At 51.5% G+C, this 26564-nt stretch overlaps 1 protein-coding gene across 2 annotated transcripts in view; it reads left to right on the top strand.

Moving 5' to 3' along the window:
- SLC35F3 (solute carrier family 35 member F3) overlaps nucleotides 1-26364 on the top strand; it is a 185487-nt gene extending 159123 nt beyond the window's left edge. For both annotated transcript variants that reach the window (XM_075043269.1, XM_075043270.1), the window contains 5 exons: nucleotides 12830-13049; nucleotides 19071-19196; nucleotides 21725-21917; nucleotides 23517-23606; nucleotides 24784-26364. In XM_075043269.1, the coding sequence (XP_074899370.1) occupies nucleotides 12830-13049; nucleotides 19071-19196; nucleotides 21725-21917; nucleotides 23517-23606; nucleotides 24784-25028 (874 nt within the window). In that variant the 3' untranslated portion in view covers nucleotides 25029-26364. The remainder of the gene's footprint in view (nucleotides 1-12829; nucleotides 13050-19070; nucleotides 19197-21724; nucleotides 21918-23516; nucleotides 23607-24783) is intronic.
- Nucleotides 26365-26564: the final 200 nt, after the last annotated feature.

Genomic DNA, 26564 nt, shown 5'->3' with positions numbered 1-26564 from the left:
TCTCCAAACTGCTTGGGCCTGCAGGGAATTGCCTAATCTGCTTAGGTAACATTAAAAACAATGTGGGTTTGTGGGGTTTTTTTCCCCCAAAATTTCAATTAACTCACTTTTAGAGGCCAACATTAGCAAACGCGTTCACGTGACAGCCTGGGCCGTGCAGGACACAAGTTCGGTGCCGGTGCATCTCCCTGGCCACCCCGGACGCAGCCCCTGCTCCTCCGCACAGCACCCAGCCACGCCGGGTGAGGGAAGGGGCCCTGAAGCAGCTCCTCGGACAGCTGGGGTACCCTTCCCAAAAGCTGGGGTGCAGCCCCCTCCCGGGCGGACCCAGGGTGCCAGGGGGGGCTGGGGCAGTGCTGTCCCCATCCCGGAGCGGGGCTGCACTGCCTTGCTCCCTGCCCAGGGGAAAGCTGCGCCCGCAGAGGTGAGAGCCTTTCCCTGGGCCCCGTGGGGTTTTGTAATTTCAGCTGCACGTGAGAAAAGTGGGGAGCAAGAGCCTCCGGGGGAGCGGTCTCTCTGGAGACCCAGCGGCCTCAGGCCACTTCTACCTGACGGGTACAGCAGGAGATCCTCGGGAAGGCCTGACTTCATTAGCCCTCAGATACTCCAAGCAGTGGGTGCCCTGTTCTAGAAGATGGCAGTCGTTAGGTGGACGGTATAAGCGGGAGCGGTGTGCTGGGGTCAGGATTTAAGGGCACCTGCTCACCAGCCAGTCTGCTGGGCTGAAAATACTGGCAAGTGGCAGGAACACCCCGGCCGTGTCAGCGTGCGCCTCGAATTGGGCCTTCCCCGTCCTCGTCGCTCCTCGATGAACCCAGGAGGAGGAAGAGGTGAGGCAGTGCAGTCTTTAACCAGCAATGGTCATCTTCAAAATGGATGGCCAGCCACAATCGCAATGCTAATTAGATTTAAAGGATCGATGTGATACTTGCTTTGGGTGAGAAGGCAGTTTTAAGGGCAAAGTTACAGAGCCCTGTTAGGAATTCCCTGTTTCATTGTTGGGCTTTTTTGAACTCTTGAGTAAATACTGTCTGGCAACCTGCTGCAGCTCATTTTGTCAGTTTGCTCCATAACTCCATAAGGATCGTCATTAGCTTCAATTCAGCTCACTAACTGCTCTTCAAGCTCTGCCTTGGCCTGCCTGCGTGTGGCTTTACGTGGCGCTGTCAGAGCTGACGGTCCTTTCTCTCTACTCCGTTTGGACATGACATCAGGTCCCGACGTAACCTCCCTCCTTCCCACCCTGCCATGCAAATGGGCCGGTTCCCTCTAGCTCATCCCCCGGCCCTGCCCCAAACACAGCAGGAACCCTCTCTCTGTGTGCACCGCGGGCACACCAGTAATCCCCAGGCACCTGTGAACCTTTCATTCCCCTCACTGCCCCTTCCACCTTCAGCCACTGCTGCTGCGGAGGGGAAGTGTCCAGTCTGAGTACCTCCTGGCCACTGCTCTGGTGGCCTCTGACTAAGATTTAAGGGCAATCCTGCGTGCTACACCAGAACAAGTCAAGGGCTGCATCTCCTCATGGGCTCAATAACCAGCTGCTCCACGAAGCAGTGTTTGAACGTAACTAAAAAGCTCATCTCTGTGTCCAAGTGTGATGTCTGCCTGGTCTGTGGGTGTTTGGAACTTGCATATAGCAACAGTATCGCATTTTATTTGTATGATGCCGACTATCTAGAAGAGCAATTCAGGCTCTGGGTACCTCTAGGATGTAAAGGCAGAAAATGTTGGATATTACATCATGTGATAACTTCAGCTGTCTGATTGCTGAGTACATGTTGTCACATTAAAAGCTTCTTCTCGCCAGGAATACTTGCTGTGTTTTCCAAAATGGCATGTCCCCTCTGGCCAGATGGAAGACCCATAAATGCCAGCCGGCCCCATGCAGCAAGCTGAAGGCATGACTTCAGCAGGAAAGCCTGACTCCTGTGATAACATACCCCGGAGTGAGCTCAGCTCACCCTGGTGCTCGTGGACAGATGTGACTCTGTGGGAAATCTGTTGCAATGTCTGCTTACACTGCTACAGCCGGTCCTGTTCCTCTGACGTATCAGCAGTGCAGTAGCGCTGCTGCTCAACTTTACCTTCTCCTCAACGCTTTCCTTCATGTCCCATCGGAGATGGCTGGTGGTCCTGCTCCCACAACAACAAACCACCTAGATGCAAAACTCTGCAGTATGTTCGGGTGCAAAACATAAATGAAATTTTCATCCTAATGCGATCCACTTCCTGCAGCCTTTGCTGCAGTCGTATATGTAAAAGCTGTAGAGTTTATCCTAGGACTACTGCTCTTCACTGGAAATGGAGGGAGGCAAACTGAACAGGATTAGTGCCCTGGGCACAGCAAATTGTGGGATGGAGGACCATCCCACAGGGAAAGCTGCAGACTTTTCCCTGTGCTTCTGGAGCCCAAGACTCCCACCCTGGTGTTTTGCTAAGGCAGTTTACAGTACGTGAATCTTCCCTGTGGTTTGGTCTTGTTCTTTTAAACTTTTATTTTTTAAATGTTTAAACAGTCTCTTATTAAGGCTTCTGAGCGTGTGCTAAGACTTGTCTTGGAAATGTGTATTCAGGTGGTTTGTAAGATTTGTATTATTTGCTTCTTTTGGAGCCATTCTGGTGTATTATGTAAATCCATAGCTAAGCATTTCCTGGGACCATTTATTGTGCAAATGCCTAGTTTGGCACGTGTACAGTGCTGAGCAAAACCAATTGCTTCTGTCTCTCTAGTTCGGAGAAGAAAGATCAGCCTGGAGATTTTTCGTTTCATTTAAGAGAAGACAAGTTTCTCATTTCATTGCCTATTAGAATGCATTTTCTGCAAATGAGCTGGAAAGCCCCAGAATAGATAAAAGTTTAAAGGCAGAACATCAGCCCCAAATCATGTATAGAAACAAGTAATGGTCAACCTCAGACCCAGACATTTCAAAGTGGCAGCTAGACGCTGGATTGACTTCTATGGTCATTTCTTGCATTTAATAACATGCTTACAGAAAAATACGCATGGGACGATGGGCATTAACAAGCCATTAGACTATTTTAGATAACATCCGTTTCTGAGAAACTGCTTAATCCCTTGAACAGTTATTTTTCAGTTCATGTAATCAGGTAGGTTTGGTGACAAGCCCCAGATCTACCTATTGCTTTAAGCTTCAGTTCAGGCCTTTTTCTCTGTGCTGACTCTGCACGAATTCACTCACAGAGCTGAGGAAAGCAGGCGTGGGGTACCTGACACCAGGAACGTCTCCATCCTTTCTTAGTTTCAAGGTTTGGTGTTCCCTGGCCACGTCCTTGCTTCTCTTCCCCCTGCAAGCTTGGGAAGGGGCTGTGGGTTGCAGTTTGCCTCTGTTCCCCCCTGCAGGAAGGTCTGCAGGGGACTCTCTGGGGGCACCAGCAATGGGAGGGGGGTATGATTTTCAGGCTTGCCCTCACCCCAAGCCTCCAAACTCCCTCCCCAGGGTTGCTGCCAGCCACAGCTGGAAGGTCAGAAAAAGCACAGAGCTCCTTGCAGGCACCATCAGCTGCAGCTCATAGGTCTCAGCAGGGGTGGGACGAGCTGTTGGGGGTCATGGCAGGACCTCTGAAGGAAGCCCCAGTTACTTGGAGCTGGCAGTGGGCAGTGCTGCCCTATCTCCCACCTCTCTCCTCCATGGTCCGATGTCCCTGGGTCCTGTGTTACCTCAGACAGCAGAGCCCTGAGGCACGTCACCATCACTTAAGTAAATGAAACTGGAAAGAAATGTTTTGAATTATACATTGTGGTGGAGCATCACATTATGCCACTGAACTGTGCTAGAGGAAGGGAACGTAAAAGCCATTTCCACTTATGGGGGAAAGCCCCACCAGCAGTGTTGCCCCCTCGCAGGTGGTCTGATGCCAGCGACCATGGGGCCATATCCAGCCCTAAAGCTCCTGTACAAGCAGCACCCACACCCCATGGCAAGTCCTCTCTGCCACCTTTTCCATAGCTGGGCTTGGAGCTGGAGCACAGCCCTGCAACCCACCCTGCTTTTCAGCTGGGGACCCCCCTCCAGCGTGGGCCCCAGGCACATGGAAGGACAGCACGGGAGGGGGATCCCCACTGCGGCACGCCGGGAAGGAGTGAAATCCTTACTGTGGCGGCCGTGAGCAGATGCGCTTGGCATGGACCTTGGCTCATTGGTGGGCTGGGAGCAGCACGCTGGCACGGCACAGCACAGCACGGTCCGTGAGTGATCTGCTGCTTGAATTTCCTGCCACATAAGATTTGTAGACATGCTCTCAAATTGACCTGACCCTCAAGATGGGAGCAATCGATTAAAGAAACTTTTCCCTGTGAAATCAGCTGCAAAAGTGGTGCTTTTATGATAGGCTGTGCTTGCTACCTTGTCCTTTTTAAGGACAGAATGCTCCAAGCTTGAGATTTTCTGACAGTAGCCAAGCATTTCTTCAGCTCTTCTCAGGCACAGATCTGGTAAACGAAAAATGCCTGATCATGATGAATCACTCGCTGAACAGCTTAATGGCGCCCCATCACCAGCCATTACCAGGGACAGTATTAGTTAAACAGCCAGTTGAAACATGCCACCTCTGAGTCCAGAAACCAGTGCCGTCACCGGGCTGATGTTACCTGCTGGGCTGCAGGGCTGCGGTCTCCCGTTAGGCAGGGTACAATGAGAAACCAAAGGGCTCCAGGCTCTGCAACCCTAGTTTAGTCCCCAGCATGGACAAACCAGACTGGATAAGCGCAGAGCATCTCTGAGGAGCAACACGGCTGTTCCCCTGGCCCCATCCTCTGGCTAATGGCCACAGGCTGTGGCGTGCCTCAGCAGGCACTGCAGGCAGCAGGGCGGGCGAGGGGCATCGGCACACCAAGGGCAGGTCTCAGACCTCTGCCCCGTGGAAGCCAAGGAGGAGCTCGTGCCCTCCCAGCACTGGGAAGCAGCTTTCCTGAGCTGCTCCAGGTGCATGGGAGGAAAGCTGGAGGCAGGGGTGTACGGGTTTTGTTGTAGGAGCCTTGGACCAGCGGGGCAATAAAAGCCATGGCAGGAATCCCGGGCACCTCTCTGCAAAGTGCTGAGGCTAGCGGATTTATTCGCAGCATTTTATGATCTGGGACACGCCACAGGAGCCTCCGTGCAACTGTTCTGCTGGCATGTGAACCTGCGGTGACTCAGGAAAAAGGCGCTCAGGGACTGTCTTCATAAGTAACAGGAGTTGGCTATAAAATAAACATGCAGGAAAAGCAAATCCCCAGCCCTCTGAAGGTGCAGCCTACAGGCAGCCCTCATCCTGCCTCTTTCAAGCACCCAGGGACTTCACCTCTCTGTGCTCAAGCTTGCACATCTGTAAAATGGGTTTCATGAGCTCACCTTTTGCTTGCACTGCTTTGAAATCCATCCCCCTGAGAGGCTGATTTTGTCATGACTGCCCTTCAGATCAGCACTGGCTTAAGGGGGAGAGAAGTGGAGCTGGAGGCATGATCCTATTGACTGGGAAACACATCGTGTACATTCCTGGAGAGCATTTTTGAGGAATATTTTGGCTTAACTTGGGTCTTTTGTCTGTACAGCAGTCTTCTACCTACCTCCACTTGTGAGCATAATGCATGAGGGTTGCTGTGGCCCTAACAGGATGAATTACGAAAAAATGTCCTAGGATTTTTTTTCACCGGGAGAAGTTAAACTTAGTTTTAGTTTCCTTCCCTCCTATTAACAGCCAGGGCACCTTGTCTGTCTTCTTTGTTTTTGCTTACTGCAGCTGGCTTGCGAGTCCCCCAGAAGACATGGCATGACATTTTAGTCCACGTCTCTTTTTTCATATGGTGAACGGAAAATGTACAACTGTTAACAGCGCATCTGCAGTTTATTTATCCATGCAGGCCTAATGGGTGCAGGGATTAGCAAAACATGTTCTGCCTGCCAATCTCTAATCAAGAGGCCAGATTCACTGGCACAGTGGTGGCTTTGCTGTGCTCCAGGGAGGCGATGCTCACTCTGCTGAAAATAAGGAGCTATTTAGCTAAATTCAATTTGCAGGTACAGACCTTGAAAGGTCAAAGTAAGAAGCACAGTCTACAAAGAAAAAATATCACCCGCTAGGAGCGACAGCAAATCCAGACCTGCTTTGGAGGAGAAGGCTCTAGTATGAACACTGAGGCAATGAGAAAATTGTAACAAATGTTAACAGTCTGGAAAGGAGAAATAACCGGCTTGTGCAAAGTATTCTCTTAGGAGGTGTATTCCTCCCAGATATTTTCTACTTTGCTGCATCTTTCCCAAAGATGTAATGGCAGCTTCAATGGCTTATTAACCTTCCTGGCATAGGTTTGTTCTGCAGTGAGTATCAAGACACCAAACCCCCAGCCTGGGGGAACATGCTGTGTGTGCTTTTTCTGGTTCTTGTCTAACTTTCCTCTTCATATGTGGGATTTTTTTTCAAAATGGGGGCTAAAAGCATTTCTTCAGTCTTGGCAGAATTTTATACATTCATTTGCATGAGGTTCAAAGCAGTGGAGAAACATCCCGACTACCTAGCAATAGTTAAAGACAAAACAGGCAGTAGAAGGTGAATAGTATTAAACATATAATTGTGAGCTCAGTGGGGAAAAAACAGAGCCTTACTGTCATATTTTATTTGCAAGTTTTATTTGACTGCAACACCTGCTTTCAATATGATTAACTGTTACTTAGCATGCAATTTTGGCACTGATGACTTTTGATTTACTTCACTGGGGATGCTCAGTTCCAGTGACAGAGGTATTTTGCTAGTATTGTGCTGGAGACATGTCTAATGGGTCAGAGCTAATTTGCCATTTGCTGGGTTAATGAAGATGCACACTAAAAAGATTATGAGGAAAAACAAGAACTTGTACATGAAAGATTAAGAAACCAGCGAACAGTTTAGAGTAAAAATACAAACAGTAGCATCTCTATGCCTTAGGCTTTTCTGTAATATCGTTCATCCCAGCCCAGTTCCTGTAGTGCCGTAGCAGCTATGTGCTATTCCCAAGTGACATTACACATTTCCATCAGGCCAAGTTGTCAGGGCACCCTGTGACAAGCGGCAGGGGACCAGAAGGCCCATTTGGGAGAGAGGACCGCTGGTACATGCAGCCTGGCCGGTATTTGTCAGGACTTGCTAAGCTCTGCTTGGGGGCTGCTACTGCAGGGGGGCTTGTGCCCCAGCGGCAGCAAGGTGAGTTCAGTTGTGCCATGTGGTGCCCACGGCTTTATTTTATACCTACAAGCAGGTTTCCGTTTGTCCCCACCGCTGTCCTTCCATGCAGAGGATGCCCTGAAAGCCAGGCAGCTGCTTCTGCTCCCAGATGGGCTTTATGGGCTTTACACCACCCATCCCAGCTGGCATCCTGAGGAAGAGGAGAGCAATCAGGCCAACTGTGTGCCCTTCTTCCTCACCAGCACCATCCCCTTACCCTGACAGACGGCAGAGATAGCTGCTGCAGCAGCCCCTTCGGCAACACCCTGCGGCAAGCACATCCACTGTGTAACATCTCTCTGGAAGCACTTCCCGAGGGCCATGTGTAACCAGGCTGCAATTCTCTCAGTTCACATGTAGGCCTCCTCGCTGGGGTGCAGTCCTGCTTTTTATTTCAGTCATGAGCCTTCAGATTGTCTGTGAGCATGGATATGACACTTCTGAGTGGGAGCAAGCTTTTCTTTGTTGCTACTGCAGCGATTAAGCCAGTACGTTTCCCTTCCAGTACCCTTCCTTTGACATTTCCATTCCAGTTTTACACAGGCCTTTACTGCTGCCTTGGCTAATGCCTTGCATTTATTTTTTAAACCAACTGCTGTGATTACAATGGAGCTCTAGCTCATGATGGCAGAATTGAGTTAAATAATGCAGGAAGCTAGTTTATCTCAAAAATACGACATTATGCCCTGCAACGCCAAAGCTCCTTGCTGTCTGCTGCTGCCTTATCTGGAAACTGCCTGGCAGTTGTAGGAATTTACTCCTCATATGGAGGATTACAGAGAGTTGAGGAGAGATCATCTCAACAGGGTGGCCCCGCAGGATGTCTGCACGGCAGCTCCCCTGCCCAGGAGGAGTCTTGCTCAGCGTGATCCGGGATGCACGGAGCTTTGCATCAGCATTTCCCTGTGGCCTGTCCGGCAGTTGTCCACACCCAAAGTCCCACTGGTCCATGGGCAAAGCAGGATGAGCCCAGCAAATGGAACTGTATCAGCAAGTGAGCAGTAAGGCGGCTTTCGGGTTGAGGTGGTAGGTGAGACTGGCAGGCACAGGATTTCTGGTAACGCGGGCAGGAGTAGGTTCGGTCAGTCTTTGATGACAATTTCTGTTTTAACACGGGGGGTGGGATTTCTCCTTCCAGATGTGTGCTGGAGGTGCCTGTGTCTGTGCTTCTTGCCCTGGGGTCCCTTTTAGAGCTGAAGGAGGGAAATGGAAGTAGTTTCTTCCTGGGTTCAGTACTTCCTGAGGTGGGCAGCAAAGGCAGCTCCAGGATGTGCATCTCCAGCAAGTCTGAACAGACCCTGGGGTCCAGGCTCAAATATGAAGAGTTGCTTGTACATACCTAAAGGTCAGTGGGCAGAAGCCCCCCACTACCTCTCTCCCTGGGACTCGGCGCTCTGCCAGGTTATTGGAACCAGAGGCACGCACATTCATCTCACAGGGAACTACCAGAGCATCTTCAGGACCTCCTCCACGTGGATGTCTTAGAGGTGCATGGAAAGTATACAGGCTATAAATAAATAAGGTTGCTTGCTGTTAGCTGTGCCTTTATTTAAGATAGTCCAGGGGCTCTCGCTCAATAGGTGTATGGCCCAGAAGATCTTCGAAAGCTTTCCATGAGTCTAAGGGATGATGAGCAGCAGTGCACATTCTGTGTGAAGAGGGAGAGGGAGTCCACGGAGGACCATGACTGACAGGGGCTGGTTATGTGCATACCACAACAGCCCCACTCAGCTCCGCTTGCCAGAAAACCCACTCCAGTGTCACGGTGCCTGGGCCCAGGGCTCGCCATCAGCAGTTTAGGCATTTGTACTGATGCTGTGCTGAGCAAATGCTGTATGCCCATACCAGCTACTTGCAAACACTGCGTACTACTAAAAACCACTGCTCCCCTCGGGCACAGCCCCTCCTTGCAGCTGGGCTGCCCACACTGGCCGTGTGCTAGCAGCACTGGGCTGCCCAGCGCACAGGGCAAGGGCAAGCACCAGGAGCCCAAGGGAGCGCCTGTTTACAGGATCCCTGCTTGCTTGCTTTGCAAAGAACGCTTCTGGCACCTCTGCCCACATTAGCAAACAGCAGGGCTTTAGTCCCAGAGACGAACCAAACAAAGTCTGCACCCTCCAGGCATCTGGTAGCCCTCCCTTTTTACCCCAGGTGAGCTAGAGCTAGCCGTGCAGCAGGACTGGCTCACAAAAGCTGGATATTTTATCCTGGAAATGATATAGTTTGGCTGCTGGCCCCGGCAGTCAAAGCCAGAGGAGGGTGGTGGTCTCCCTGCTGGAGCAGGGTGCTTCCCCAGCAGCTCTTCCACCACCACTGCACATTTGTCCCAGGAGGAGCTACCCAACGTCGTCTCCCCACCAGCCCGGAGGCAGCCAGCTTGCTCTGGTGTGAGTAGAGGACTCCCTCTGTGTCCTGCCATGGGCAGGTAAACCTGCAAGAGTCTGTCCTGTAAAACCTCAAGGAACTGACCCCAGCTCCCCATCTATCCTGTGGCTTTGGGAGACTTGGGGTCAGGGCTCATACGAAGGTCCACAGTGCTGAATTGGGCTCTGAAGGATGCTGAATGCTTACAGACTGCCCACCGGGTAGGGTGGGGTTTGTCTTTCTTAAAAAGTAACATTTTTGTTAGCCAATGAGAGTGTTAAAATATTCATGGACAGGCTCTCCTGGTGCAGTCAGGCATGGAGCCTGCCATGCCTGGAGGGCCACAGGACACAAGCTGTGGTTTTGCCAAGGACTCTCCATAAAACATCAGGATACTCATTGGGTACAGTGTACCCTTGTGGGCAAAACTGAAATTACTGGACAGCATGAACAACTGTGTCCAAAATGTTCTGTCAAAATATTTAAAGTTGAAGGTTGGTTTTTCTGGAGTGATTTCGTCCCCCGACTGTTTTGGGATTACAGAGTAGGTTATATCACAGTCCTGTCTTGCTTCCTGTAACTATCTATCTACCGTTAGTCACTCACAAGTCTCTTCATCAAACGCATCCTGGTACGGCTTCTCTCTCTTAACCAGCATTAAGGCACCAAGGAAAAATCAGTTTCGCCAGTAAGCAGTAGCAAACCTGGGGAGACAATTAATTGTGAGGGGGTTATTGTACAGTATGTAGTCATCCTGGCACACAAAACATACCACATTTCCCCTAATGCTCCTCAGACTTCACTGAAGATGCCATGTCCAAGAAAGCCATCTAACCCATCTGCTACCCCCACAAGAGCCCACGGTTCAGCAGTGCACCCATTTTGGACAATGGTGCTCGCTGTGCACAGGGGTGCGTGTCTGGTAGCACCCTCCACAGCACCAGGTGTTCTTGGGAAGAAGCTCCTTTACAGCCCCGTGCTGGATGGGGAAACCTCTGCCATAGGGAGGCCTCCTTTGGAAGATGGAGCCAGACTACAAGAAGCAATTCAGACTTGGTGAAATCATCCAAAACAGCTGAAAGGAAGCTTTACTGCATAAGCCAGTGAGAGGAGACTCCCAGAGGGGGAAATGCAGCTCAGGGTCCTGATCCATGCCAGGGCAAGCTGTTTTTTGCAGTATCGCGGCACTACACTGGGTGCTTCATTCAGGGATGGGGGCAGGTCCCAAGCTGTGCTACCGTACGGATCCAGTGGTATCTGCTACGCAAGAATCAGGCCCACAGTACAGTAAAAGCACATGTTTCTACTGTATATGAAATAGTGATACCCAAACCCAATTCTATATGTGGGAAACAGACTTTCGGCAGGAGGAGCTTTTTTCCCCCAGAATGAATCCCAACATAAATTCCATTTTGGTCCTTTCATTTGACTACAGTCTTCCTGTCCCTCTCATACTTAACATCATTTAATTTAAACTGTGCCTGCGTTTTTTGTCTTCAGAGCATTAGACTGGCTGCCTGTGACACCCTGGCAGTCAAACCCTCCTGGTGTTTTGGGAAGCAGGTTTAAGCCTCTAGTGAAGTTTGGGACTGGGTTTTCAATGTCTCTCTGCATCCCTGTGCACTCCCTGCATCCCCTGTGGCAAGTGGCTGGTACAGGCTGCGCTTTGCAGGGCTGAAGGCTAGACTTGAAGTGGGTATAGCATTTGTGGAAGGGGACGGTTGATCCAGACCACGTGCTGAGCACAGGCAGCATCTGTCGGTGCTGTGCACATCCCTGAACGGCCCCGCATGGCAGGTGGGAAGTCGGGCAGCAGTTTGTGGTGCAGAGGGGCAGTGACCCAGAGAAGCAGTTAACAGGTTTGACAGGGAATAGGCTGCTGCCAGCAAGTCATTTCTATAGAGGACAAGGGACACTGATGTGCTGGCTGTGACACTGAGTGACACAATGCAGAACCAGCGGCTCATATGAAAGTGTCTGTGTACGGCAGCCAAAGCCCAGGATCATCATATCCAGAGATGGGCAAGTTCTGCACAAGTGATGGGCAAGTTCTGTGCAGCCATGGCTCGGTACGAGAGACTGGCAGGCGACAAAACCCAGCAAACACACAAAAGGCATTTCCTCTACCCTGCAGCCTTGTTCCTGCTGCAGCAGAGGGGGTGTAGGCAGATGTAGAGTTAGTGATGGGGGAAATGTGAAGAGGCTCAGAGTGTGGATAGGTTTCTTTAGGTAATCACCTGATACAGCCCCGTCTTCTGAGAAAGTGGATCAAAATCACATTTTCATCAGGCTCCAAATAATGAGCCTTACACGGCCAGTCTCAGGAAACAAAGCCTGAAATTCAAGGCAGCAGTGAAAACCTATTTGACCTTCATTGCCGGAGCAAAATTTAACTTTGCTCAAATTTTGTCAAAACACCTCATTAAAGTACTTTGGGGCCTCAGGGGTTTTGCGGGTGTGAAAGCACCTCCACAGAGGTGACCCCTGCAGCCCCATCCCGGCCCCCCCCGCTGCCTCCCCAGAGCCGTGCCTGCAGGGCCAGGCTGCACTGTCACCTCCTGTCCCCTTTTCCCACCAGTGCCCCCTGCTCCTGGGACGTTCACGCTGTCGCTCACCCCTCAGCTTCTCCACCTCATCTTTTCCCAGCCTCGCTCCTTCCGTCGGGCTCGAGCAGGTGCCCTCAAGCTCCCTGATGCCTTCCCTGTGCCCCTTCGGCTCTCTCCTTGTCAGATGGGACACAAATAAACCGCTGGCCTTTCCTTTTCCCATGCCAGAGCCGTACCCTCCCGCTTGGGAATTCACAGCCCTCGCTGTACGCCTGAGCTCCTGACTCCCCTGCCCTCTGCTGCTGCTCCAGCTGACCCGGCGCATCCCCGGGTGCCACCGTGCCGTGTCCCGTTGCGCGCCCTCACCCCAGCGGGCAGCTGCCAGCCACCTCCTCCCTGCTGCTGCCAGGGGGCTTGAGCCAGATCCCACTCCTCACGTGGAAAAACCCCAAACCAGGCTCCTGCGAGGCTCCTTCCAAGCCCTGCATAGCGGATCACGGGGAGCTTTGCTGCTGGCCCTGGCCCCTCAGCTTCCCAATGCCCACAGGTGCTGGCTGTTGCAGTAGATGCTGGAATTTGTTTTTCTTCCCCTCTTTAAGGCCTGGGCCCCTCTTTCTCCAAAGGAAAAGAAGAGGGGCAAGAAAGAAAAGAAACTGGTATGTTTGCTGCAGACTGTGACTGGCTTGTGTAATAATGCTGCCTTTCTCTCCTTGTTTTAGGGAGTGCTGCCGGTTTTTTGGAGACAATGGCTTGACTTTGAAGGTGTTTTTTACCAAGGCAGCACCCTTTGGTGTTCTTTGGACACTCACAAACTACCTTTACTTACATGCAATAAAGAAAATAAACACTACGGATGTCTCCGTGTTGTTCTGCTGCAACAAAGCTTTTGTGTTCTTGCTTTCATGGATCGTTCTGAGGGACAGGTTCATGGGAGTGAGGGTAAGTGACTCCTTATCTCTGTCTCCCTTCTTCCCCTCGCCCTTCTGCCTTTCCTTTTCCCCTTCCCTCCTGCTGGCTGAGTTGAGCAGCACCCCATGCAGACAGCCAAGTCAGCACAGAAATCCTCACGGAGGGGGGATGCGTCCTTCCCTGCAGCCTGCCTAGGTACCCTCGAGCTCCTGGGGCTCCCCCTCTCCCCCAGCCCGGTGCCTTTGCACATTTTCCTTCAGAAAAGAGGTAACTTGCTCCAGAGCATGGCAGAGGGATAGCTGCTATCTCCATGTCACCATGGACGTGCACCAGCCTTTGCTTGTCCCTTCCGAGTGAAAACTCCCAGACGTAACTCTTTCTAACTGCACATTCCTGAATGCCTTGGCTGCATGCAATGCGTTTCTGGTCCCAACCTGTGAATTTAATGGGACCCTCACCTTATGCGCGACAGCAGGCTTGCAGGGTGGCATAGTTATCCTTTGCACCCGAGCTGCACTGTGGCCACAATCAGCAGCAGTTTTGGAGAGGAGAGCCGGGCTGTCCTCGCCAGTGTGCAGCCAAAACGTGTGTGTGTGTGCGAGTCACTGGTGCAGGATCAGCGTAACACTGGCACACGGAGACTTGTGGCTGGTCAGCAGTCACTGGCATGGGGCCTGGAAGCATGGCAGGCAGCGGGGCGGCAAGCCCACTCCCCTGGGGCTGCTCTCCTGGTGGCATCTCAAATGTTTGCTTATATCCTTAGTCCTACACCCCACGTGAACACCCGCTCCACAGCAGCAACGGAGCTGCATGTGGGGGGGTTATCGGAAACCCTTGTAGCTCCCTGCTGACCCTGCTGCTGATTTTGGCAACCATTGGCACGCGGTGTCCTTTGGCAGCTGAACCAGGTGGATGGGTACCTGGCATCTGCCCCAGTGACCCACCACCCCGGGGCCAAGGGGGCTTTGCCAGGCCTGGGAGTAACTGCAAGGAAAAGGTACCAGTGGGGTCCTCCTGCCTCGCTGCACCAGCAGGCACCTATTAATATTAACAGCAATAACAGTAATAACACCTAATTTCTGCCCACCATTTGTGGAGTTCTCTGCTCACCCACCCGGGCAATACTTTCAGTGCTCAGAAGAGGTTGTTAGCCCTTGCTGCGTGGAGCAGCCAAGAGTTAACTTTTCGGGAAGCGCTCCTCGCCGGTAGGAGAGCTTGGCCAGCCTTGCAGTGATGGCAGCCAAGAGCCTGCTCAGGGAATCGTTGCAAAATGTACCTGCCAAAAGCCTGGCCTGCCCAGCTGGTGTCTGTGCTTGCCCACCCACCTGCCCAGGTAGCTGTACCCTGAAAACAAATTCACTGGGTTTTTTGAGTACAGAAGCAAGGGTATCCTGAAATGATCCTGGAAGCAGGGAAGTATCGCTGTTATCCTAACTGGATGTGCTGGCCATTTTGATAAAAGTAAAAAAAAAAAAAAAAAAGGCATATTTTTGTGGCCTTCATCTATCTGGTGGCACCGTCAGCTGTAGCGCTGGTGGGACGCCAGGAGAGGAGGTGTGTAGAGAGGTGACCGCTGCTCTCCCGCACGTGCAGCTTGCTCCTGGGTCTGCACGTGCCATCTCGCACGGCTGGGTACGGCTGTGGGCTGGGGGGAAAGAAGCCGACCCGTGTGCAGGGATACCCACGTGGGCATGCACACGCCAGAGCGGAGACGCTTCTCGTGCTCTCCCAGGTGCGTGGTTGTGCGTAAAGAGACGGGGTGGTCAGGGGCTCTCCAGCAGCTTCCCAGCCAGGCTAGGTCTTGTGACATGCGCTGGGGGACAAATCCTGCTCTGGATACCCCCTTCCCAAAGGTGCAGAAGGAGTGGAGGAAGCAGGGAAGCAGACCCGAGTGGTGTTCTCAGCCATGTCCAGCCATCCTTCATTTCTTATCAGCACTGCCTTGGGAAAGCAGCAACGAAGCAGAGACCCAGAACAGGGGTCAAGGCGGTGGAGGCCGTGCGATGCTGCTGCCATGTGTTCCAGCCCCTCACCGTGGCACCTGGCGCTGGTGAGGGGTGGCAGGGGAGCTTCCTGAGAAGCCACCTCCGTACCCGAGGAGGAACGTGGCTGTCTCCTTCCCAGATGACAGGCCGGCAAGGGACCTGGGAGCAGGGGGAAGGGGCTCATAGACAGACTGGGCTATGCGCTTTTGGGCAGATGTGGCATCCTGACCTGGGGCAGCACAGCAGTCCTGCTGCCCAGCTTCATGTGGCACAGTGGGAGTGCTGGGGACACTCCTGTCTGCAGAGGGACGTAGTGTGGAGTATCTTGGAGACATTTTCTTCCCTCTTTCCTCTCTTTTCTGTACAGGCTATGTGAAAAGCAACCGGCAGCGAGGGTGATGCTGCCTGGCGTGCTGGGGGATCGGCTCGGGATGAACCCCAAAACAAAGCCTTCTTCCTGGGACTGGCAACCAGGAGGAGGGACGGCTGCTGGGGCTTCCTTGGGAGCAAACTAGGGACTGTGAGCCAGCACACAGCCCAGCCCCAAAGCTCGTGGTCCCTTGAGGCCACGCTGTGTCAGAGCTGCTGACCCTTTTAGAAGCACCTTTTGAGCGGGTATTTGGCAGATGAGGCTCCAGGGGGGACGGTGCCCTGCCCTGCGGCGAGCACCATCCCGTGCTCCCGCTCCATCACTGCGGCAGCGCAGCAGGATGGATAGTGCCGCAGCAAAGCTCTAACCGCACATTTGGGTGTCCCTGTTCACACGCGCTGGAGGAGAGGCCAAGTGAGAAAGGCAGCAGCTCACTGGGGTTTAAGCACACACAAGCATCCTACTTGGCATCTGGAGGCACAACTACTAGCTCTACAAGCACTTAAATCACAATTTGGATGGAATTTAAATGTAAGAGCAAGCTACAAAATCCCATCTCAGGCCACTCAGGCACTTGTAAGTGCCTATATCCCCTGTAATGAAGTTGCTCTTCTTCCTTTTTCCCTTCACTGTGCCCAGAGCAATGGTCCAACTGGGCTGTGAGCTGGCATATTGCTTTCAGAGAAGACACACATGTAATGACGCTGTGAGGGCCTGAAGCGTTGCCTCTGCAAGCCCTGCCCTGCTGAGGTATTTGCAAGTAACCGCAGGCCAGTAGCCGTGGTGTGGTGTGGTGCAAGCAGCCTGTCACCGCCACTAACGATGTGCTTGATAGACAGGCTGAAAGGCTTCCAGAGAAAGCGTAATGTGACACACCTGGCATGTCGACTGGCAAGGTCAAGACTTATCTGACACTTGTGACATGCTTGATAGAAGAGGCAAGGACTTCTGCTTCAGCAAAACTGTTTGCAGACTGCATTTATTTGCTTTGATCCCTGACTTTGGTGTTTCCTTCTATGCTACAGTAAATAAACCAGCTCAGGGTTCAAGAGAACCATCGCCTGCAAGTATGTCCTGCGTACATAATGTATAGACAAGCACACCTGCCAGTGGGACTTGAAAATAAATACACTATCAAATCCCAAATCGTAGTCTTTTCCAACCAACCAGAGACCCAGCCTCCAGGGAGGTTCTCTGGAGTCAGCCAGCCCCTGACACTGAAAGCAAAACTGGATGCTTATTATTCTGCAGTTCATTAATGCGCCCTCCAAGCTTCCACTGCAATGGAGCTGCTGCCGCCAGCGGGAGCTCAGCCAGGCTCCCTTCGCCACGGAGGTACTCGCCGTTTGTCCCAGGCTCACCCGTGGCCGTGGTCTCCCCTCGGCTCTGCAGTGAAGGCTGGACAAGCCCCACGCATCTCGGACAGGAGAGAGCCACGCCTAGAGCAGATGCTACGGGAAATGCTGGATCTCCCACTCTTTGTCACCTGGTCTTTAGCACAGATGATGTTGAAGGGCCGGAGTTGCTATCTTTCAGATAAGCCCGAGCCATGTATCTTGCAACTCTACGAAGAGCCATACTGAGTCAGAGCAAAGGTGCATCTGCCCTGGGAGCCTGGCTCTAGCAGCTGCCTCTACTGGACACCTAGAAAAATCTGTCTGAACAGGAAAAGCCTATAATGGTATTTCCTCATGAGACTTTCCAGCCTCCAGCAATTTGAGGCTCAAGGACTTCCTGAGACAGAAGAGATGTTCCTATAGTTAATAGTCCTTGATGAATTTTTTTCTTTCATCAGTTTATCCTCATAAACTTTTCACATCCACAGTGTGAAACAGCAAAACTTTCTTGGCTGAATTATATGTTGGGTGAAGACAAATCTCTTTTTCTTTGTTCCGCACCTGCCCCATGCTAGTCTCATTCCATGACTTTTTTCTTGTGCCTCTGAAGCCACACAGGGTGTCTGAATTTTTATTTGACAAGAACTAGCACTCTGACAGAGAGAACTGCTGAGGGCTGCTGAGCTCCTTCACTCCCGCCTATCTGAAACAGCCCCACATTGCTGTAGAACCACGCACTGGGGTTCTTTCTCTCCTTGTCTTAAAAATAAGCCTGTCCAGGACACCACCACCAAGCTTCGCTTTAGAAATGATGCCCCACCGCTGTGCATGGAGAGATCTGATGCTGACAGGGCTGCAAGCCAAGATGCTGTACCTAAAACCTCCTCCAATTTGCAGCATGCACACCCAGCCTTTGCAGCTTGCACTGGGCTCCACTCTGAGCAAGTAATAAATCAGCATCTTCAGAACCTGCTGCCCCTCGGCTGGGCCGGCAAGGGGCTGAGCAGTTGGGGGAAACCCTGCCTCTCCATACCCTGCTGAAACTGTGCTCATGTAGCATCTTGAACAGCAGTACAGCAATTTCTACGCTCCAGCTCTATTTTGTTGAGATGCTATTAGCAGCTGTATTTTCCAGGTAGTTTCAGCTTCTGCTGATTTGGGCTTCTTTCTACCCTTATGCCACCCTGCCATTCTACAGCAACACCTTTGGAGAAATTGATCCCCCTCTGTTTGCAAAAATGGGGCATTTTTCTGTTAGGGGAAATTGGAAATGTTGGTGTCAGCTTGCAGGAGGGATCTGCTGGGTGACTGTCTGTGGAAGTTTTATAGGGGTCCCCCCCACCTCAGCTTCCTCATCAGGCAGCAGCAGAGCTCAGCACACAGGCTTTCCCCCTGCATCTTCACAGCAGCCCCAGCATCTCTGATGGTGAACGGGAAAGGTGAGAGGAGGCCATTGCTCTTGGATGTCTGGGCAGCCACAGCCTGTGGATGGGGCTTAAAACCCTGGTTTGGCCCCAGGAGAGGGGACAGTTGGCTGGCACTGACCCAGCTATGGGTGAAAATAAACTCATTTATCCAAATCATCTCAGAAGCATCACCATGACTGTGCAGCCAAAGGGGATGTGGTCTAAGCGGGGCGTCCCTTGCACCACTGCAGAGCCAGGAAGCACGGAGCATGCAGAAAGCCCTTTTCACCCCGGAATTACTACCTGGGGAGGTTTGGGACATCTGGCAGGACACTCCCAGAGAAGCCAGGGGTCTCTTGCTGACCCTGCTGAATCAGGGGCAGGCTGTTCCCCACCTTCGTGAATGCTACCTCCCTTTAGCTAACCCCGCCTCGGGCATTGCTGTCGCCTGGCTGGCTGACTAAACCTCCCTCTACTCTCTGAAATGACATGTCTGAACTGGAAATTAGTTGTATGAGTTTTATTCTCCCATTTATTTCAAACCCCTTCTTCCTCCAAAACCTCCACAGGACTCAAAGCCTTTCCTGCAAGCACCAGGGAATTACTACTTGTGTATTATTGTCACGCACAGGCTGCAGGGACCCGCTGATGGGGAGGCTCAGTGACAGAGATGAAATTCCCACTTCAGCTCAGTCGGAGACACTGGGCCCTGCGGTCTGGCCTGCCGCACACCCCCCTGAGGCAGCCGCTCCTTCCCAGCTCTGCCTGCAGCTTCTCTGCAGCCAGGGAAGCCAGCATCGGCTCTGCGGGTACCAACCTGGGCATGCTACTAGTTTTCTACATAAGGAGATGATGCAGAAGTAGTGCCTCTCATTTAAAGCTGCTCTCGTGTTTTTCCATGTTGGGGGTTGTCCAGTAACACTTGCTTGCTTTCTTTCTTTGTCTCCAATCAGATCGTGGCTGCTATATTTGCTATTGCAGGGATAGTTATGATGACGTACGCTGATGGGTTTCACAGCCACTCCGTTATTGGGATAGCCCTGGTGGTGGGCTCTGCCTCAATGTCTGCTCTCTACAAGGTAAGTGCGCTTGGGTCTTCACCCCCAGAAAGATGCCAGTCACCCCCGTCACTCACTTTAACTGCTCCTGTCTTACTTGCAAACCTTCATGCAGTTCAGTGCCATGTGTCCTTCTTTCTTTGAGGGGCTCTGCCATACACGCTGACTCTGCAACACTGCATTCAGGTATTCACTTGCTTTGATGTCTGCCCTCACTTAGGATAAAAACTCCTATTTCCTGGGAAGAGTATTCTCCAGTGCCCACAGGAGGACTTAGAGATGTCCCACCTTCTTGAAAAATGAGGCTGCTTTTCCATAGGTGCTGGATTTAATCACTCACTCTGGAAGTCCCTGCAGAGATTTAGCTTCTTTTTCAAGACCTCCTCTTGCCAGTCCTCCTTCAGTGGCATATGTAGCCTACGTTGGGCTTAAAGTATTGCTTGTCACGGAAATAATCATGTGTTTAAAATTCAAAGCATGTGCCTATGAATCAAGGTCTCATCCTGACCAGCTGGGTAAGCTGCACTATGTGTAAGATGACATGCAGCCTTTTCCGCTGGGCAGTGAGCCATTTCATTTACCCTGAGACACATACGTGCGTTTGCCTCTGTGCTGCTCACAGCGCTCAGAGTCGCAGTCCACAGAGAGGAATAAGCGCTTGTAGGGTGCGGTTCACCCACCCTGGCTCAGATGTGTAGACTAGGGTGAGGTGTAGATGTCTCTATCTGGTCTAATGAATTGCACTGTGCCAGTCCTCCGACAGAAATCGGCCAGGCAAGCCCTGCAGCCTTAACACAAGCAATCCAGGGAGACTTGCCAAACTGAGAAGCATCTGTCTGTGTCCCTCAGCGCTGTGCTGCAATGCTTTCTGCTCACTTTTTCAGATCAGCCTATGTCTTACATAAGGGAGGTTATGAAGCTTCATACAGCTCCTTCCTCTAAAAGAGCATTTCCTTGCAAGACCAGAGACGTGGCCCTCCAGACCTGAGGAAACGCCATGGCTCTGGAATCATCGGCAGGCAGGCAGGGTTGTTCAAGGCTAGAGCCTAGCTCTGCCCCCTCTCCCATGGCATCGCTGCTCCTTGCGGGGACGGGGGTCTCGGGGCTGCTCCACCAGAACCCGTGCACGGGGAGGTGATGGTGGCAGCGCCGGCGGGCTGTTACTCTGCAGCACGCCCCGCGTGCCAGGACAGCTGGAGCTGTGCAGCTCGTTCTGCAAGAAACACCACTCTGCTGCTGCCGCTCCTGCCAATCTGCTCTTGCTTTCCGCAGTCTGGCTCAGTTTCCCTGAGTTGCGTGTGCCGAAGGGGCAGGCAGATCTGCAGGCAGGCAAGCTGCCCTCCTACTCCCGAACGCGGATGCTTCAGTCTGCCTGTGCCAGCTGCCTGCCCTGCTGGGGCAACACGCCGTCCTCGCGTGGCAAATGAGGAGTAAGTGGCTTTCGGGAGATTTCGCTCCATTATGCAGAGCGGCAACGCAGCTGCACCGGCCAGTGCTGGCTGCGAGGTGGTGGGAGCGGGCAGCAGCAGCCCTGCAGACTTGCCTGGGGGGCTCTGGGTAGGCGAAGGGAAGAGACAACTGACACTGGCGAGGGGGCCTGCCACCCCAGCACAAACCAGTAAGTCAGAGTCCACTGGCCCTCCTCCTTTGCAGCCCGTGGCAGGGGAAAGCTGTACCCAGAGCCCACGGGATCCACTGGATCCTCTGCGGTTCTGTGGTGGAAAACTGATGCAGACCCCAGACCAGACCCGTCTGCAGGGACTCCCCGGATGGGCCGCTCGCCTCCCTTGTTTCCTCTCCTCATCCCTTCTCCCTCTGACAAACCAAAGCTTTTAAATCCCTCTCCGCGGTCTCGTTAGTCGGGCTGCAGCTGGGCTCGGGGCTGCTGCTGCGCTCTCTGCCTTCTGGGGCAGGGAGAAAGCAGTCCGGCACTGCGAGCGTGCCTTGGGAGGCAAGGACAGCGGTGCTCGCGGGCAGGCCATGGTGCACGGTGGGACAAGGAGGGAGGACAGCCAGGAGGCATGGACCGTGCTTGCTCACCCCCGCAGTGCTCCTCAGTGTCAGCTCAAGGCCTGGACCAGTGACGTCTCCTGCAGGGAGATATACACGTTGCTTCCTCTCCTCCCTCTGCCTTGCTCCGCTAAGTCTTCTGGTTTTAATGTCAAATTTTCCAGAGGTTTTCCTGAAGGGAGCGTGCAGAAAAAAGACCCAAGTGTCTAGGTGAGGGTGAGCAACCTTCTCTTTTGGGAGATGCACGGCCAAAGGTGCTGAGCCCCCTTCCCGCGTGGGCTCATTGGGCAGCTGCCCCTGCCTGTGCTCCCGGGGGTGCCAGGAGGGAGAGGGCTGGGGCACAGGAGCTGCTCTCCACAGCTTCACGAGCAGCCGTCTCACGTGTCCGGCAACCATCACCGCATAGGTGCTGACTGACACTGCTCAGCACCCAGCCCCTCGGCCCCTCGGCTACCATGCCGGTAGCCACTGGAGCCAGGACACCGGCCCTCCAGAAGAGTGGTGCAAGAGAGTTAAACCCATGTGTTTTCCTCTTGTAGGTTTTATTCAAACTTCTTTTGGGCAGTGCTAAATTTGGAGAAGCTGCCTTATTCCTGTCTGTGTTAGCTGTCTTCAACGTCCTCTTCGTTACCTGTATTCCTGTCATCCTTTATTTTACCAAAGTGGAGTACTGGAGCTCTTTTGACATCATTCCTTGGGGAAACCTCTGCGGATTTTCGATTCTCTTATTGAGTGAGTAGACGGGGGGGCTCTCGCACTGCTCAGGGTGGAGGAGGGTGCCAGAAACTGGCCGCTGGTGGAAGCTGCAGAAGTCTGACATACTGGAGCTGTTTTCCCTTCTTCACAACCTAATTATCAGCTTGAGAAATCATGCAGAGGGCCCATTCCTAGGTGGCGATGTAGACCCCACTCCTGCTGTTATTACCAAGCCAAACTACTGTGACCGTCCGTCAGTAGAAGGTGCTGTGGAACTAAACTGTAAAGCTTGTTCTAACTCCCACTCGTGAAGTCTGCTTCACAGAGACAAGCCACACGTGCTCAGGCTGTGACGGGAAGCAGCCCTGACAGCAGGGCATCACCTTGGGCTCATCAGCATCTCCTGACCCCCCAGGTTAGGCCAGGCCAGGCCAGTCAAGGCCAGCCTCCAGCGCCTCTGCTGACTTCGAGAATAGCTAATTGCTATTCCTAAAGAGCAGGGAATTTTTAGAAACGTAGCGTTGCATAGCGCTGATGGGAATTTTGTAGGTGGCACTCTATTCTGCTGCCACTGCTGTGCCACCAAGGGAATCCACCTTGGGAGGGATGCCAAATCTAAGCTTTAATGATCATGGGCATCAGAAATGTGATGCTGCTCCTTGTTAAACTAGATGCGTTGACTGTGCTGCCACAGTTGGTCCCTAAACTGGATGATGGCGTCACATCTCCTAAAACGTTCCTTTCATTTCTACTGGAAATAAATAGCACTTCTCCATCCCTATCTTAAGTCCCAGCTCCTTTTACCCTGAACAGTCACAACATTTGGCTCTAGAAGTACCTCCAGTTTATTTACCAGTGGACTCAATGGAAGGTTTCTGTAAGCAAGTAGTGCAGAACGTGGCAAGCAATCGCTGTGGTGTGCAACGCATAGGTACTACTAGAAGACAGTCGGAGCCCCAGCTGCTGACAAGTTCAGTACTGGCAAGGCTCTCCTGACTTTGCTAAAGCTAATCCCCTTAAAACGTGGGTAAATTTGGTCCAAAGCAATTATTAATTTGCCATGAGACACTCCATGAACAGTGTATGGTATTACAATGGAGTGATATTACAATCATTCAGTTGAAATGATATTATAATTTCATTGTATGAAATTTCATTATATGAAATTATATTTAGCAAGTTCCTATCTGGAAGAGGGTCAGATTTATAGCATCTTCCACCTGCAGCTGGAGGCAGCTTTTCTACAAAAAAAAGTATCCAGACAGAAGCGACTGTTTGGCTGAAATCTCCTAGATGAAAAGTGTTTAGTCTTTCAGCAGGGCAAAACGGATTGGTATAGAGTGGGAATCAGGGCACATCATTACACTGAGAGACAGGTTGTAGCCAAACCTCACCCTGATCCCGCTGCCGACTCCAGCGGGATATAGAGTTCCCCAGAAACAGCAATGTCTCAGGCAGACGGACGTGCAGCAGACAGACAGCTGTCCACAGGTATCTTCCAGGAATAACAACAGAGGTTAATATGCCTTCTATTTGAACAGCACACAGAGGGAGTAATAAAGCATAAACGTTTCAAGTGACATTCCCTCTGCCTAGTTTCACTGTAGTAAAAGGTGTTTTTCTTTCCTTCTTCAGCATTCAATATTCTACTAAATTTTGGGATTGCTATTACCTACCCCACCTTGATTTCTCTTGGAATTGTACTGAGTGTCCCAGTGAATGCGGGTAAGAATTTCTGCCTTTTGCATCTTGATGAATACACTAAATCTGTGGCCTTTCAAATACACACCGGGGATAAAAGCAAATAGCTTAATTAAACATGTTTTGCTGCTTCTCTGAAAGACTTATGGAGATGACACTGATCAAAAATGTATACTTTATGTGTTAAATATGTATCGTATAATACTACATGAATATTCATAATCTCTAGAATTGCTTTTTAAATTACTGTCCGAAGAAGCTTGCATACTGAAAAACAAAGTAGACTTGAAGTCATCTGTCTCTGGGCTGGGATGAAAATTCATGGATGAAGTAGAAATCAATTCTTAATTATTTCTCCAAGGCAGGTTTAACACTAAATTGAAACAAATAAAATTGCCTACATTTTAGAGCAAATATGTACCAGTAATTCTGCTTGCCTTGGTAAATAACATCGCAGGTGTTTATCAAGAGCACTGGACAATTCTATTTTGGGCATGGCCTGGTACATTTCTCTGATGGTTTTCTGAAATTTAGCGAAAGCCAAGAGACTGCAGAGCCCAAGAGGGCTGGACAGGGGAGTGCAGAGGCAACCCTGGCCCAAACCAGAGCCACCTCTCCCAAACCAGGCTCCTAAAACCCAGTGTGCTGAACTGGTGCCGCCGCAGAGGCGGCAGCTCCCAGCTTTGTGCTGACTACGCACATGCAGAGCTGGGCACCGCTGGCTGCCCCAGCAGCCTTTGGTACCGAACGGTGCGATCCCACCAGAATGTGCGCGTGGCTCAGCGTGCGCAGGGTTTCTTACGCAGCGGGACAGTCAGGGCGAGAAGGAAAATTTGCACAAAGGAGCTGCTGTGCCGGGGAAGGGAAATGCCCCTTTCTCCGCGTACCCGTGGCTCAGCGGGAGTTCCCGTGCTGTTGGCAAACGAGGGAGAAGGTGCTGCTGCAGTCGACAACTGCAGCTTCAGGCATCGTCCCCTGTTGCGTCCGGAGCCCGCAGGCCAGCTCTGCCTGCTCCGAAGGGGGCCGTACCCTGCTGCGTGCTAAACCAGCAGGAAGGGTCGTCTCCCCGCCACCATCGCCTCCGTGGCCGTGTTCTCCTGGCACGGCCAGCCTTCAGAGCCTGGGAGGCAAGGGGGAGGGAGGGGGATACTGCCCTAATGCTTTGTCCCACGTAATAACACCCGTTCAATGTCCCACACAGTTGTTGATCACTACACGAGTGAAATTGTCTTCAACAGTGTCCGAGTAATCGCCATCGTCATTATTGGCCTGGGCTTCCTCCTGTTGCTCTTGCCAGAGGAATGGGACGTCTGGGTAATAAAGCTCCTCACGCGTCTCAAAGTCCGGAAGAAGGAAGAAATCCCCGAAGGGAATGGAGACATCGCTTCAGGACTGCCTAACAAAAGCCGGAGAACTCGCCCCTCCATGTCATCCTTTGCTCATTAAATGCTCTTTTTACCAAAACTTTGTGGTTAACCTTATATATGATGATGCAAAGGTCTTTTCTTGGGAAGAAGCACACCTGTCCAACACGGTGTACATACCTGTACAGTTTTGATATGATCACCATCTAAGGCATCGAGTCTTGGCATGTCCAGTTTGCTTGTACTTTTTTCACATCAGACCTTTCACTTAAGTAGTACACTGAAAAAAACTGCAAACCAAGAACCTCTCTTCTCTTTTTAAATGAATGTAATATATAGTCAAAATATATTTGCATAGGTTATTTTAAAGAATGATTTTCATGAAAAGCAGGGCAGACATTTTGAACATTAGGTACCGACTGATGCATTGCACACTGTGATTTAAAAGAAACAAATGCTATGCTACATCACACATTTATTTTTGACCAGAGCTGTACTCTGAAAGTTTTCAAGGAACAAAAAGGGAATCTTTTGGGGGACAGGAAGATGGGGGGATGAGTGGAAGGAAAGAGGGTTGGAAATCACTCTGTGTAGGTGAGCGCATGTTGCGCTGCAACCAGGAGAAAATTCAAGCGCTAAAAATGCTTGCACTAAAGCACTAGAGAGAAAGCAGTCTAGAGCCCAAATCTCCTTATTCTGCACATGACTGTAGTCCACATTTAAAATCATGCAAGAGAAATCCAGTGCCTTCTACAGAACTCTTGTCTTTATCCACGCAGAACCAGGTCCCGCCGCGAAGCACTTGCAATGGCAGGGCTCGGGCTTGCGGCCCCGAGGGACCCCAAATTCCCACCGACATCAGGACGTGCCCCCCCCCCATACGCGCCATGGCTTCTGTGGGAATGCGGGGCCCAGGGGACTGCAAGTTTGCGTGCAGGAGACCTGGTTCTCTTCCCACTTGCACAGGTTTTACCCCTGTGTGGAGCTGCGCTTGCTTAACACCGGTGTGAGGAAGGGGAAGTCTTGGTCATGTGTGGGACAATCCAACCGAAAACGATCAAAGGGGCTGGCAAGAGCGTGGTTGCTGATGTACAGTCTGAGAGCACGGACTAAGGGGGTGAATCACCAGTTGCTTTTACTCCATAATTGTGAGTGTTAAGAGTTAAAAATGTAAGATATTTACATCAAATGTAACACTTTTTATGAAACTTGTAAGCACCAGGATGTTTACTTACGCGATTTTGGTTCGCCATTAAATTTCTATCTGTGATAGATCACATGCTATGTAAAAAGGGCGGGGGGGAAAGGTTATAGTTTACTATTTTTGAAGTTTACATTGTTGCATACAAAATTAAAAGTGTTCTTTTGAACTGCTGCCATAGCCTAAGGGTCCCTGCTGCCACTGAGCGCCTCTTTGTCTCAGGCAGGGGTGGCATCCACTTCAAAACATTTTAGCAAATCAACTTCAGATTCCATTATCTGTTTGGCAAAGCTAAATAATAAAAGATTTTAAACTCAGCCTTGGTCAATGCTGTTTCCTCCTCTGGACTGCACCTTTATTCCAGTTTTACTGTGGGTAGTACTTGGCCAAAGCAATCAGAAGGGAGAGACACAATCA

Source organism: Buteo buteo, chromosome 12 (genome assembly GCF_964188355.1).
Source record: "Buteo buteo chromosome 12, bButBut1.hap1.1, whole genome shotgun sequence".
NCBI classification, from domain to species: domain Eukaryota; kingdom Metazoa; phylum Chordata; class Aves; order Accipitriformes; family Accipitridae; genus Buteo; species Buteo buteo.
Note: the sequence above shows the minus strand (reverse complement) of the source record. Positions and strands in the feature narration are given on the sequence as shown.